This window comes from Pieris napi, chromosome 20 (genome assembly GCF_905475465.1).
Source record: "Pieris napi chromosome 20, ilPieNapi1.2, whole genome shotgun sequence".
Classification (NCBI taxonomy): domain Eukaryota; kingdom Metazoa; phylum Arthropoda; class Insecta; order Lepidoptera; family Pieridae; genus Pieris; species Pieris napi.
In genome coordinates this window covers 6,765,579-6,780,956 of record NC_062253.1, presented here as the reverse complement: position 1 = coordinate 6,780,956, position 15,378 = coordinate 6,765,579, and the positions used below count along the sequence as shown (strand labels likewise).

Sequence of the window (15,378 nt, the reverse complement as noted above, 5' to 3'; positions counted from 1 at the left end):
GCATTGTGGCATTTTCTCACAAACGGATGAGCGACCGAGGAATTTTGTTTGATGGCACTTACCACTATAACAGCTCGACATATCTACATCTATTTTCTGTCTAAATGTTCTATTTAAAAGCCACTTGATGATGTGATGCAGATTTGGATAAAGACTTCCTCATAAGAAGTTTAGCTTGCCATATTTTTATGCGAACACAATTGGAAGCTCAACTAAATACAGACTTATTTACTGTCCAACTTATTTTAATAAATTCGTATAATAAATATGTCCGGACGGCTAAGGAATAAGGACGGATTTAAAATTTTAGTTTATAAGTTTTTATTGTTAACCAAAATTAACATTTACGGGGTTTTTACAAGTGATACATGTATCTTATGTTCCATAATAAACATACAAATTGATAGTACGGAAAATATTGTGAGACGTTACACGCAAAATTCGACGGCGTTTGTCAGGCATACGAGGCTTACTTACTTACTTATTAAGAAATAATGTTGGTGTGAAAAATAAAACAAAAATCTCATACTCTTTTAATTGATTAATAACACAGGCCTACAAAAACCTCTTTTTTATTTTGGTGCAGCTCCTTTTGTATATATTGTCGATAAAATAGGTAATGTACAATATATTGGCATACGTCATAGATTATAATCTATTATGTGAATAATAATTAAGACTGTAATAATTGTCATGTCATAAAATATGTTCAATAACTGTATTACCATTTATACGTAACATAATATTCCAAAATGAAATCAGTCGAAAAAACTATTTCGCCACCGAATCAACAAAAAGATTGTGGTAAAATTAGATTAAGTAACTTTTTGGGTTTCCCTAAATCCCTTTGGATTGTGTTTTGCTAGGTGAGAATGAATTTATACACAAAGTACACAATTCTGGGGACCATTTTATGTTGAACATGTATATTTACTTTATTCTGTAATGATGTTTATTTCATAACTTAAATTTATTTTAATTTTGATAATTATTTTACAATAAAGGGGTTTTTCTGAGTAATATTCAACATTGTTAAGGTGCCGTGGAGGCTTCGAATTCCGCCAACAAAATTGTTTTGGCTTGAAATGCTTAGTCTCAACAAGGACCAAGACTTCTAAATCAGCCATTTGAATTTCGAATTTGCTCGTTCGAAATTTGTTTTGCGAAAAATTAAGAAATTTTTAAGATGTGTGTGTGAGATTATGTGTGAGAGAGTGTGTGTGTATGTGAGAACAACATAATAAATTTTAGTTAAAAATGTAGCGACATTAACCGTCGCTTTAGTAAACCCTAATCAGACACTATATTATCGCTATCATAAAACCGAAAATTAATGTTCTATCGAATAGCAATTAAATCAAATTATCGTTCAGAATGCTGATGGTGACAAGGAACCAATGTTATTGGCGACCCCTGTGATGAGGGTAACCGCAAAATGTCACACTGAATTCAAACTTTGTCAATAAATGCGTTTAAAGGATCTTTCAGTAAGGGTTTGATTTGACGTTCAATATATTTTTTCCTAGAAAGTTACGGGTTTAAGGTGAATTTTTAAAAATAGAATGTCTTTAATTATTATTCTAATCTAATATTATATTTCCTCATTCATCAGTACAATTCGACTTATGTCCGTTCGAGAAAAGAGCGCACTAATTCTTAAAAGACCTGCAACGCACTTGCGAGCCTTTTAGCAATGTGAGTGTCCATGGGCAGTGTCACTTAACATCAGGTGAATCTCCTGCTCGTTTGTACCCTGTTCTTTAAAAAAAAATCCTCGTGGATTTTGGATTTTATGTCCACCAATTTTCTGAGTACATGAAAAACTTATCAAAATCGAGCGCCTGAATGCATAATCGTTCATAAGTGGAAACAGTTGAATAAACAGAATTTTCTACGTGTACTTACTCACAATGTACTATGAAACCTTAGTAGAGTCGTGCACTAATTCCTCTTGATATGTTAACTATTGTAAGCATTTTTCTACTAGGCTATCTTTAGCCTACTTCAGCACATATTATAAAATAGAGTTCTTTGCCGACTGCGATGCACTCACTCGGGTTTCGCCAATAGTTTTTCATGAGGAAAGTTTATGTATACCGTAATATGAATATATAACTGACTGTTTATACAATAAAGATACTCTATTCTCCTACTGTGTTTTGTGGGCAGTATAGTGAAAGTGCTATAATTTTGTCTGATGCTTAGCGTTTGTTACTTTATTATTATGACCATTTGTTACAATATGTCAAGTGAAGCATGGTTGCAGTTCCTTACATTTCCTTGTACAAAACTTGGCGTTTAGAAAGCGGAGAGCTTCTTGCCAGTTCTCGACCGCTCTAAGCCGTTGATTTGGGAACTGGTAGTAAATGTGTAATGAGATCTTTGAAATATTGACGTTCCGAAGTACATAGTTACCAATATGATTTGATACGTTTCTCTATTAAGCGTGCTACACGGGCCTAATGAAGAAATGTTGTAAAACTCTCCGAACTCATTTTAAATATAGATCGTTTGCACCCAAAGCTGTAGGCAACAGCTAGTGTAATAATGATTTCGGTTCTGATTAGGGTTAAGCACTGAGCGACAGTTTTGTAATTAAGTTTCATCGGTGTTAAATTGACTTTAAATGCGAGTTCATTGTATAATAAAAATACAGTTCACATCGCTCGCATTTGTTATTGAGTTTCAATTGTTTTAACATTTTAGAATTTTATATCACGAGGTATTCCTCCTTACATATCACCAGCGGTAGGTAGCCTAGAGAATCAAAAACCCTTGTATTAATTTGTCAATATTTTTGTATTGTACAGTCAAGATCACAATGTAAGTTTTACTTGTGTTCTCTAAGGCCTACAACGCACTAGCGGCTGGCCGTGATGCGGTGTGCCGCTGCGGCAGGCCGCAGTATATACGGTCTGCCGTAGCGGCATGCCGTATTCCGGCTAACCGTCCCTATTGCGGTTCTATTGCGGTCTGCCGCAATCGTCACTCGTCAGTGCTTCTTGAAATATTACAAATTCAAATTTAATGACCTGGAATAAGTGATACATGTATCTTATGTTCCATAATAAACATATTTTATTTTTTTATTTTTTACTCTTTTAAAATAGGTTTACAATATTTTGTTTACATTTGTTAAATAATTATATGTGATGACGTAGGTAGGACGGCTAACCGCGCCGAGTGCGTGGAGGGGACGCGGCGCGCCGCATCATTCAACCGGTGCGGCTCGCCGCAGCTCCAGATCAACCGGAGCGGTTGACGGTTGACCGCAAGTCAGTGCGTTGTTATCGTGCGGTTTCATATAATAATCGATGTGCGGCCCGCCGCAGCGGCACACCGCATTGCGGCCAGCCGCTAGTGCGTTGTAGGTCTAAGACTATGAAACCGATAAACTTTTCACCAATAGATTTTATTATGTTACTTTACAATAACAATTATTGTTGAAGTGATCGCAATCATACATAGAAACAAGAAAGAGTAGCTACGGCGGAATATAATATATTTAAATTTTAGACATTTCGGTTCAGTAGTGGCTCAACGACACGTATTGCCCTAGATTAATCATAAGAACACTAGATTAATCAAAAATACCTGAATTTGAACACGTATATTGTATTAAGTATTAAGAAATTCCAATATACGCGCGTTTCATTCACTGTCATATAGAGTAGCGGAATACAATATTAAATAGTTACTTGGTATTTCTATTTTTTTTTGAACTTTAAGGAGTTAAAGAGATAGGAGTCATATTTAGCTCTAAATCTCGACTATGAATCTTACTTTAAAGTCCTATCTAAGTATATAAAGGTTTATTTTTATTAGACGTCTACAACTGTTTTGTAAATTGCTGCCCTTAGAAACCCGTTTATACAACTTTTATTTCAAATATTAACCATGAAAAAGTAAATATAGAAATATTCGAAAAACAAATATTTATCTTACAACCATTGCCAAAACGTATGACATTCAGAACGGACGAACACTTGACGAAACTATTGAAGCAAAGGTCACAGAGGACTCACTTTGATCCCACTCATTTAATTTGCCGCTGGTTTTATGTAAAATAGCGAGTCTGACCTCATTACAATTGCCTCTGTCCTTCAACTAGGGATTATTCTCCTTGATGTGATGGGCCTTTATTGAAGCGAATACCGCCTTAACGATGTAGACGCATCTGTTTATACGTATACTGTAAATTGCATGAATTAAACATATTTGACCCGGGATAAGCGTAGTCCAAATTATTGCTTAAATTACTTGGGTCAATTTACCTCCGCATATATTCCGACCCTTTCTGTTCAACTGTTTATTGAAAATACGCGTTACAATTTATTTTCGCAACTATGTTGATGCGTTTTTAATTGATTCATGTGTTGTTAATTTGTTTGTAAGTGTAATAATGGTTTTAAAAGTGTGGCCAAGCTATAAATGATGGTGTATCAACTTTATCTGCAATTGTTTGTTATTAATGGCCTTTGTTTTGTATATGTCACATAATTGATACGCATCCAATTTGTTTCTAGAAAACTATTTGATCTGTGAGTGAATGCATCTATTTTGTTAGTATCTTATGAAGAAATAAAAAAATATAGTAGCCGTAGTGTAATATATATGGGAAGTTCTCAATTCTACAAGCAAATTCTTGTTTTAATCCATACATTACAAGAATTCCTTGTCGATATCGTGCTCCTCACATAAATTGTCGTGGTTCATGGATCTTTAATGTTTTAAATTTGTTTGTATGGTCTTCTATTCAAGTAATTATTTTTCATCTGTACCGGAACACTTTTAAGCGGTCGCTAACTATATATAAGTCTGATTCTACATTTAATACGTAGCAGTGAAGAAAGAAAACATTCATAATCTCTTGCCGCAACTCATAAGGAATACAAACAAATGAAAGAAAAAAATAGACATGATTAAAAGCATTGCAGTAAAATGAGAAAATACACTAGCCCCAACACTAGAATTCCCTATGTCGTGGGCAGTTAGTCTTTCCGTTTGACACACTTATGATTATAAGTACTTGACGTAATAAATTCTACATAACACTTACTATAATTTATATAATGTTGGACAAGAAGTGTAGTTTCAGTTTGAGCATAAGACTGGGTTAGAAGATGTTGCATAAGATTAATAATAATAATAATTTATTTGCAAGAATATGGTAAAAAAATTTATGATGGTACAATCTAAAGTTCGCATATTCTGCCACTCATAATGGCGTGCAAATTTGTTCTAAAAGGAATTTTAGACAGAACTTACATACATTATGAGTAAAATCTTTATAGTCTATCCTTATATTTAAATATATAATATTAAAATATATTATTACGTTATCAATTTAATATTAATTATAATGTTTCACGCATATAATCATTAATAGAATAATATTTTTTTTCCAAAAGTATCACATTAAGTCGATTTTTAAAACTCTAGTAGAAAGATCTTTTAAAATTTTTGGTATATTATTATAAACTTTGATTATAATTCCAGATTAATTTTTGGCATAGGCAATCTCTCCCCATGTCTAATTTTGTTGTTAGATGAATATGGTGATCGCAAGAAGTGCAACGCAAAATAACTAATACAAGTACAAAATGCGCATAAATGATCTTCAACCTATTTTATACAAACAACTATGTTAGCAGAACAAAAACTCATTTAATACATCTGCTACCAAATAAAAGTGATAGATTCGTGAAGTCCTCTATCCCGGAATTATTGGAATCTAACATGAGGGTGTCGTTATTAGATTTACAACTTTGTTAATACCGAATCTTTTCCAAGCAGTATATTTTCATTTAACGAAGGAAAATATAGAAAGTTTTTCCTCTTACAAGCGAAGCGATATAGAAAGTTTTATGTTATTTTCTGATGGCTTTTACAATTGATAAGTATCGATTTTGGCAACAAAGAAGCAATTAGGGCATATTGTACTCATTATTTAGTCATTGCAATATTTTACTTCCGTAAATGTAATGGTGTAAAGATATTCATAGCACGAAATGGGCCAATATAATTATTTATTTGTTTAAAAAGGTTTTTCCAACTGGCATTACAATAAATCTTACAAACAAAAATAACAATAAACACTAATTGTATTTAACAGGCAAACACAGCATGTTATAATTAATAACTATTACTAACCATATTATTTACAAACTAAATATGTGATTTTAAAAGCGAGAAATATAAATGATAAAATTACAAATTTTTGGAAAAGCGAATCTGTGAGTAAGAGAGTTAGAAGGGGTCATTTTAGGAGAAAATTTATTAGCTACACATGGGCATATAAAGGAAGGTTTAAGTAGATTAATAAAGATTACTATTGGTGAGGTACTTCAAGCTACAATCTGTAATAATAATAAATAATCAAGTTGCGCTACTGCCCTATATGGATCTTGGTCTTAGATTACGTCAGTTTCTGTGGCCATTTTTATTTTTTAGGCAAGGTGAACCTTCTGTCTGATATATATCGTAAATTATTGGTTGTTTCTTCTCCATGTTTGCCTTGATCGTAGGAGCAAAATCGATTAATGGTACGCCGTGATTCAAAGGACCTCAAGTTTGAAGGGTCACACTGAATTACAATCCATTTATATAATGCATATATTACGGCATTAATGAATTATAATTATAAACATTATGTCTTATTTAGTCGTTTCTAAAGTATTATAAATACAAAAGACTAGCTATCTGAAGCATATAAGTTCTAGTCTTCTTTTTATGAATTCTCGTAGGGATAAAAACGAATAAAGATTGAACTGAACAGAAAATTCGTAATTTTTGTGCTTATTCTAAGTTGTTTTCGTTACGTTAATGTCAATTCTTTATAAAAGTTCATAAATAGCTTAGGAAAGTAGGTATGCGACCACGCTCAAGCCAGTCACGCGATTGCATGTAGTAAAAAGGGCACACTACAATTACATACCAACTGACCCTTAGTTATTTCGCCGTTACACGCGAATGTTGCCATTTAATCGAAAAATCTAAACTTTATTCCTGTTCGAGGCCATCAATATCCTTAAACAATCTGTAGTCTATGGGGAATTAAATGTTACCACCCTTACCTCCCTCATAGTGATGCCGATTTCATTGCCTCTATTACTCAAGTTTTTGTCTAGTTGTAAACTAAATAATTGTTATAAGTTGAACATATGTATACCATTACGATCGACCTATATATGTAAAAAATCATATTTTTTACTTGTTTTAATGCAGTCCACTAAAATTATACACACAAGAAATAGTCCTTTCAATCTCCTTTCTAGTTCGAAATTAGTCATAAAAGAAAACTCGACGTCATCAGGTCTGGGCCTCAGATTTCTGTATCTGTTTCATGATCATTTGTCAATCTAATAGGCAAGTAGGTGAACTGTCTCCTCTGCTTGATATCAGCCGTCGACCAAAGTACATTGGTGCACAGCCGGGGATCGAACCTACGATCTCAAGGATGAGATTCGCACGATGAAGAAGCCACTAGGGCAACACTTGAAATTGTTTAAAAAATTAAAAAGTAAATAAAACACTAAAGCAAAGTATAAACTAAATGTTTATTTAGACTTTTAGTTGTTTTTCCAGTTCACTAGCTAAAACTAACATTTCTTCATAAAATAAATAGCGCGCTCTGTTAGCTATTACGTTAACAGAGTCGGTAAGAAAGATTTGAAATCCCTAAGCGTATAGAGGATTTGTTAGTAAACCGGGTAGACATTTAGAAATTCACGTTGTAGACATTATGTAAATCCTGGTACCTGCTGTAACCTAAGTGACTACGTGAGATCTGTTTTTTATATCAACTAACGATATAATCATTTAAAACAATGACTTATTATTTAAGAAGTTATGGTATTCAATTACTGGTTTCAACTAGCTGGCCTGGCGAATATCGTACCGCCTAACAGTCGATTCTTTATTTTTTTTAAATACTTATTCTGCTTTTCGGGACACCGGTCTAGCTAAAATAAAAAAAAAAGCTGAGAAGAAAACAAATACATTATGTCAAAAAATAAAAATTTACCTTCCCGGAACCCCCCCACTAACACTTGATCTTTATGATATGGTATTAAAGTTCAAATTGACTTTTAAGTATTATTACGAATATTATGTATGGGAATATAGAAAAGTGTTGTTTTAAGACTTTTTCACTCATTTTTTTAAATATTTCTCTCCATAAGAACCATCCTCGTACTTCAAAGAATATTATAAAAAAAGAATTGGCCAAATCGGTCAAGCCGTTTTCATGTTATGTCGTGACAACGGAAAACGGGTTTCATTTTTATATATATAGATTATTTATCCTTTTTGTAATGCTTACTAATATAGGTTTTGGCCGGATTGCTTGTTTCTTTAATATTTTGTTTATAATCTGTCTCCGACACATGTCGACGATTCTTGAGATTGTGCCATTTCCTCACGATGTTTCCCTTCACAGTGAAAGTTGGTACATAGGAAGAAAATAAATTGGTACACAGGGATTTGAACGCACGACCTCACAGTTAAAAGTAGCACGTTCTACATGGATCAATCTCTATCTCACATTATAAGTCATGAAACTACTGAGATTATAACTTTTATGAACCTAGATAAAAATATTTTTTTTTACAAATGCAAAGATTTATTCAGTATCCATTTAATTTACTTACATTTCAGTCTAAGTAAATGTGATTCTTATTTTCTTTTGTATCTTTACAGATATCGAGAAGTATTGGAGTTTCTTACTTCCTGAAAATTTGAGGTAAAATATTACGTAATATGTTATTTTGCATATATTAAATTATTAAGAGTACATTTTTTATGTTCCGATTAAAACACTAGCTTAATGGTAGTTTTGTTTTTTACTATACTAGGTATAAAGAAAAAAAAATTGTTATAGGACTGCGGCCGATTAGGGGATGACGCGCGGCGGTGAAGACGAAAAGCGCGGCGCGGGTTGACCTGCCGCGGGGGATGTGGGTATTCGTGATGCTGGCTTTGGCGGCAGCCGTCAGTGCCGAGTGTCCACGTCACTGCGAGTGTAAATGGCGCAGTGGAAAAGAATCGGCACTATGCGCCAGAGCTGGACTAAACGCAGTCCCACCGCGCCTAGACCCCACCACACAACTACTGGATTTAGCCGAAAACCGACTGACATCTCTTCGTGATGACGCTTTTGCCTCAGCTGGACTTCTTAATCTTCAACGTTTATACCTTCCCGCGTGCAATATACGAAGTATTAAACAATACGCGTTTCGCGCTCTAGTAAATCTTGTAGAACTGGACCTGTCTCGGAATCGACTAGAATCCATTCCGTCGCACGCCTTTGATTCAATTCGAGAACTTCGAGAGCTTCGACTCAGCGGAAATCCTATCACGAAAATTAAAGATGAAGCCTTTTCAACTTTACCGCATTTAGTGAGACTTAGTCTTATATCTTGTAAAATATCTGAAATCGAGCCAAAAGGCTTTATCGGTTTAGAAGCTTCGTTGGAGTATTTAGAGCTAAGTAAAAATAAACTTCAAGTACTTCACGTCGCAGTCTTAGCACCTTTGAGGTCACTCAAGGGCTTAGAGCTGGCAAATAATCCATGGGATTGTAATTGTGTGTTGAGACCACTGAGGGATTGGATGATAAGAAAGAATGTTCCTGCAACCGTCGTGCCAGAGTGTGCGCTACCACCGCGCCTTCTTCAACATTCATGGGATCGATTAGACCTAGAGGACTTTGCTTGTCTTCCTGAAGTAACTACATCATCTAGCAATGTAAAAGGAGTAGAAGGTGAAGAAGTAATACTGGCATGCAAAGTGACCGGTATACCGGCACCAAGAGTTCGATGGCTACGTTCAGGGCGGCTACTTGCTAATAGTACTAATGCAAATTCCGGAAGAGCATTCTTATTGCGAAGTGAAGGTCAAACTAGCACTTTAATTATAAAATCGTCAGATGTACAAGATTCAGGACTATATACATGTAATGCTGAGAATCGAGCAGGAAAAGTAGAAGTTATTTTAAATCTAATTATTGACAGAAAAATACCCGTAAAAGGTTTCGGGGGTCGGGCTTTAATGGCCGGAATGGCTGTATCAGCAGTGATAGTTTTAAGTTCGTGTTTAGTAGGACTGTGTATTTATGAAACTCGTAAAAAGAGACAAATAGATAGGTGGAATGAACAAATAGTGACATCAAATCATAATGAAAATAATTATGAAAAAATTGAAGCTACTGTAAAAAATAATGTAGAACGATCCACTCCAATAGAGAATAGAAAGAGAGGTGATTATAGAAACGTTCCTTCCCATGACCCAGAAGAAGAGTATGATGGTTATAGAAAAGGAGAAGGTCGAGGTGAAGAGAGAGAAGTGACTTCACCAGCAATGGCTAAAACTTTTCGTCGAAGTGAATTCGAAGTAGCTGGGTCAAGATCTGCTGAAGTTGTTCAAGATCTACACATCCCTCGCCTGAGCCAGTATGCGACAAGGTAGGTATAGCACCTAATTACTTATACCATTTTTCATTTAGATCCTTACCAATATTGTAAATACGAGAAAAAGCAATGATACTCTTTATCACTTTTACTTAAAATAATTTCATAGAAATGGTTTAAAACTTAGTTCGTAAGCTGATCATTTGATCTTTATTCTTGGTGCCAAAAACTTGAACCCTATTTCACAGAAAATTTATTTACAAATAAGAAATAATTACTGATTAAATAATTTAATCTCAATTTTCGTAAAATCATAGAAATAAGGTATTTGGGTAACCTCATTTACATTCAGAAACTGTAAATACATTTCAAATAAAGTAAAAGCTTAGGGTAATTATATTAAAATGAATCTCATCTTATAAGTTTGCTATTAAGACAAAATATAGACAAAGAAAAAAGCTAAGGATTATGTTACTGTGCTCCAACTTATTAAATTGTTCACGTTCTATATCTACGTAAAATGTTCTTTTCAATATTATTTTCTATTTCATCTATAAAGAGAAAAAATTATCGGTATATCTATGTCAGGGAATTTATTGAGTATATCATTAATTCATATTTTTATTTCAGATCACAGAAAAACGTCGAAGCCATGCAAAACTCCAAGTCGACGGGCCTTTTAAGTGGTCGCGTCGAGATGTTATCAGAAAATAGCCGATTTAACAACAACGCTCGATCGTGTCCCCAGCCTCGAATACGTGAACGCCTGGATAACGATCTTTCTGGGAGCGATAGCGAGAAAAATTACCCTGATCTTATAGAGATGAGTGCATTAGGTACAAGTTCATATTTGCGTGATACAAAACACGATCCGTATTATTTTTATACAATGCCGAGAAGAAAAGATGGAGATAGTCGGAGCCCGCTTCTGAGTAGTCGTAGAAACAGTTCTGGTGGCGATTCAGTAACATATCTCGATAGAATTGAGAAAAATCGACAAAAACCATCTGGTAGGTCAAATAGTTTTTTAGATCTATCGAGCGGCGGAAGTCGATTACGACGAAATCCAAGTTTGCCAGCGTCACCCAACAGGGAGCCGCTGACAGTTCCGTCCGCCACTCCTCTTTTAGATCTCTCAGGGCTACGAGATTATACCCAAACGAGTCCTCCCTTCGAAGACTTTGATTTTCGAGCGTCTCAACTAGAAAGATTTTTAGAAGAGTACAGAACTCTAAGGGAACAATTATCTAGAATGAAAGAGACCAGAGAGAACTTGCAAAGAACCAGAGCAGTTGAAAATGAAGAATTGAGGTCTATTCTCAAGGGAAAACCAAGTATAGCAGTAACTGAAACTTCTTCTTCGGTAGCCTTGACTGATCCTGCATCTCCTCTTGCTCTCAGTCCACCCGAATATAAGCCCCAACAGTCTCGACCGGAATGGTTAACGACGTTACTTTATCGCAATTAATATAAATATAATTTTGTAAATATAGTCAAAGGAACTGATAAAAATTGAATTGTTTTTAAGTAAAGTGATAATCATAGTCATCCTTTTAAAAGTTGAAATAAATTTTGAAGTCGGCTTGAACGTTTTATTTCTCCCTTTGATGACTGAAGGTTTAACTTCAATAAGGTGCGAAATGTTTACAAAAAAGTGTAATTAGATTGCCAGTAAATGGCTTTATTTCGTTCATTAGGCTTGGAAAGGAGCAATGAAAATGAACGCTTAATAAGAGACTATAGATTTAGTACCCAATTAGTGTGACAGCGGCCTTTGTTCTGCAGTCGGAATGCCACAAAGCAGGGAGGAATTTCATCGGTAATAACGATCTCTGCTCCACATTTTTATTTAAATGAAACAGTAAATGTCGTAGTTCTATTGATGGATGTGTCCGATATCTGTTTTCAAAGATAGAAAGGCAATTTCCTTTTTGCTAACCAATTGTGCTAACATATTTGCGTTTATCTCCTTTAATTAAACCCATAATAGAACTAAAACTATCCACGTAATAAGAACACAACTGAATGACTGAAATAATAGCCTAGTCCGAGTCTCATTTCCTGTGAATGTTCCAATAAATTTACGAACTATGAAATAATGAAAAAGCGGGCTAAGTGAATCTTTGCCGTCTACCGTCTATATACACTGCATTCCAGATGTATCCCGGCGCAATGTTAAAATACTACGAGCTAAATTGAGGATCCAATAGACAGAACGAGAGTTCGCAATTACAGCTGTCCGAGCGAATTGTGCGCTCGACAATAAAAGCGATACTTTTATTGTGGCTGTAAATTGCAGGCGCGTTGGCGGCGCGATGTCGTGTCGTACCCGTTTTCTTTTAGCCTAAGGACTTTTGTCTATCCAATTTGACACTTATTCCCTATATAGATGAGTGTTCACCTAGTGTTCTATTCTTCCCCAGCTTAAACATCGGCTGTGCACGAATGTTTTTTTTTAAGTGTGCAAAGACTTGCACGTATGACATTATGAGGAAACAAAACGAACGCGTAATACACAGAAAGCTCTTCACTTAAACAGACACAAAAGTATGTTTGTCTTTTCATAGTTACGGACTTACTATACATATCTTAAAGTTATACACTTTGTTTGTTATGAGAAGTTACTCTTTTAAATAAATATATTTCTAAACAATACCATTGCAAAAGTAATTTGCTATTTAAAGGAAAACGTCTATATCAGAATATCTCTATCAGATTATCATATATTACATACTAAGCCCGTTCCTGATAAATATGCATTTAAATAAGGCCTTATCAGAACCGGAAGTCCTTCCATCTATCACTGCAGAGGTCCTTAGTACAGTATTTTTGAACAAGTATTTTTATTTATGTCTGTCTTTATTAATAATAAGAGTGACACTAAAACCAATTAAGGCGGAAACATACTACTAAAACGCGACGCGACGTGTCGTGTCGACACCCGATGTCCATCGTGCACATTACCAACGCGCGACACCACGACACGCTTGCAAATTCAAAAGTCATTTAGCTGATTTATTCCCCGCGCAATGTGCCAGCAAGTTTTTACCAATTTGAGGTTCAGATTCGAGGAATGTTTGCAGCGCAATGGTGCACACCTGGATGATGTTATTTTTAAGAAATAAATTTCCCAGATGTCTATTTTAATTGAAATAAAAAATTGTGTGTATTGTATTTAGTTTTTTTATTATATTTTTTTCAAATTCGCAAATCTTTCTGGCCCACCCTGTATTTTTCTAATAAACTGAATTGATTAGCAGGTTATTTGTATTAAACTAACAACATCCTAACTCCCTGTTTTTGTCCTTGTATTGAGGTAATCTCATGTCATATAAAACAGAATATTGTTTTACCAACTCAATTAATTGTTCGTTGTTCATTTCGCCAAATAAATCCAAAAATATCTAAGTATATAAATTGACATTCGTGTCACAAACTCGAAAGCATTGACGCATGACGTCATCTTCACAACATCCACAACACGCCGATCCAAATCGATTGGATGTTACCGCGTGTGATCACATGGCGTGTTGTCTATGTGCATCTGACCATATTAAATATATGGGATTGATAAGTACTGACATGCGTCGGATGGCGTGGTGTGGCGTCGCGTTTTGGTAGTATGTTTCCGCCTTTATGGCCTCGGGTTGCACGTGTTGCTATTAATAATAATAATAAATAATACATCGTTTATTTGCTAAGAATGTGGTACATTCACATTGATTATTTATTAAAAGAACCGCATTCAACCATGTGAAAATAGACATGCAATGTTATAATGAACAGTTATGATATTTACAATTGTTAAAAAACTTATGGTATAAATACTCTACTACACTATAAATTTGCCTTTAAAAATAAATCCCTTCTGTGCCTTACTAACATAGTATCTTTACATAAGATAAGAAGCCAGTTCAGCGCAAAATGGTTTTGCATATAAAAAATAGGTATCTACCTCTAAGATAAACCATGTCTCAGTGGTTAAGTATACAGTGCTATTCAATAAATTGTTACTCATGAATCATAATCCTCCTAAGGTGAATCTCCGCTTCAAAGCCTATATTATTGCTACTACAGAGATTGGGAGTGGCTTGTGTCAATAAAACATTTTCTGCTTCACAAAACTTTCATTTACGTCAAATAAAAGAGTCGTATTTGCAGTACGGCCGTGATACGAGTCAAGGTGAAATAAAGTTCGTTATTTTAAAAAGAAAATAGGCTACAATGAAAGTAAAAAGTATAACAAATAACAATGCCAACCGCACAAACGACCTCCGCAATGGAAATTAAATTTCTGGAAGATGTATTGAGCTCTTTTTAGTCGGTGCTTTTACTATACTTTTAACATAGTCTTTTTAATATATTAATAAAGTTCTGTCTTCTGTAAGTAGTAGCTTTTTAAAGATTTCATGAAGATTGAAGAAAAAATTTCATAAAATTCAATTTAATATACACAAAAATACCTTATAATACTTTTATATGTATCAAGCCTTAATAAATACGTTTTTATATGACGAAATTAAAGGCGCTAATCATCTACACGCGTGCTAATATTAACGTTTTAAATTGAAATTAAAAATCTTATAATATGCGAAATGATTCGATCGGTTATCGCACGTGTATGGAATAATTTATAAAATTTTAAAGTTCGATTCCCAAATCAATAATTAATAAAAAAAAATTGTGTAGATGTGAAAAATTATTTTATAATTAGCGTTGTTATTCAAATAACCATGACCAGTATGTAGGGAAAAGAGTAAAGGATATTACTAGGGATTGTAATGTTTCACTAAAATTACATGAAGCTTCGCACATACGCCTCAAACCTCGCTTATAAGCTACATAAGTACAAATGACTTTTTCATTACTCGTTGACGCACAAGTAATAAATGTCACAGATCAAACGTCCAACTATAGTATTCTTTAAGAACGATCTTCACGTTGTGATTTATTGATTTTCGGTAGTCAT

At 34.3% G+C, this 15,378-nt stretch overlaps 1 protein-coding gene across 1 annotated transcript in view; it reads left to right on the top strand.

The window, feature by feature from the left end:
- Positions 1-11,991, top strand: part of LOC125059897 — a 35,687-nt gene extending 23,696 nt beyond the window's left edge. Inside the window, exons 2-4 of the mRNA XM_047664581.1 lie at positions 8,701-8,743; positions 8,882-10,463; positions 11,040-11,991. Coding sequence (XP_047520537.1) covers positions 8,956-10,463; positions 11,040-11,877 — 2,346 coding nt within the window. The 5' untranslated portion in view covers positions 8,701-8,743; positions 8,882-8,955 and the 3' untranslated portion in view covers positions 11,878-11,991. The remainder of the gene's footprint in view (positions 1-8,700; positions 8,744-8,881; positions 10,464-11,039) is intronic.
- Positions 11,992-15,378: the final 3,387 nt, after the last annotated feature.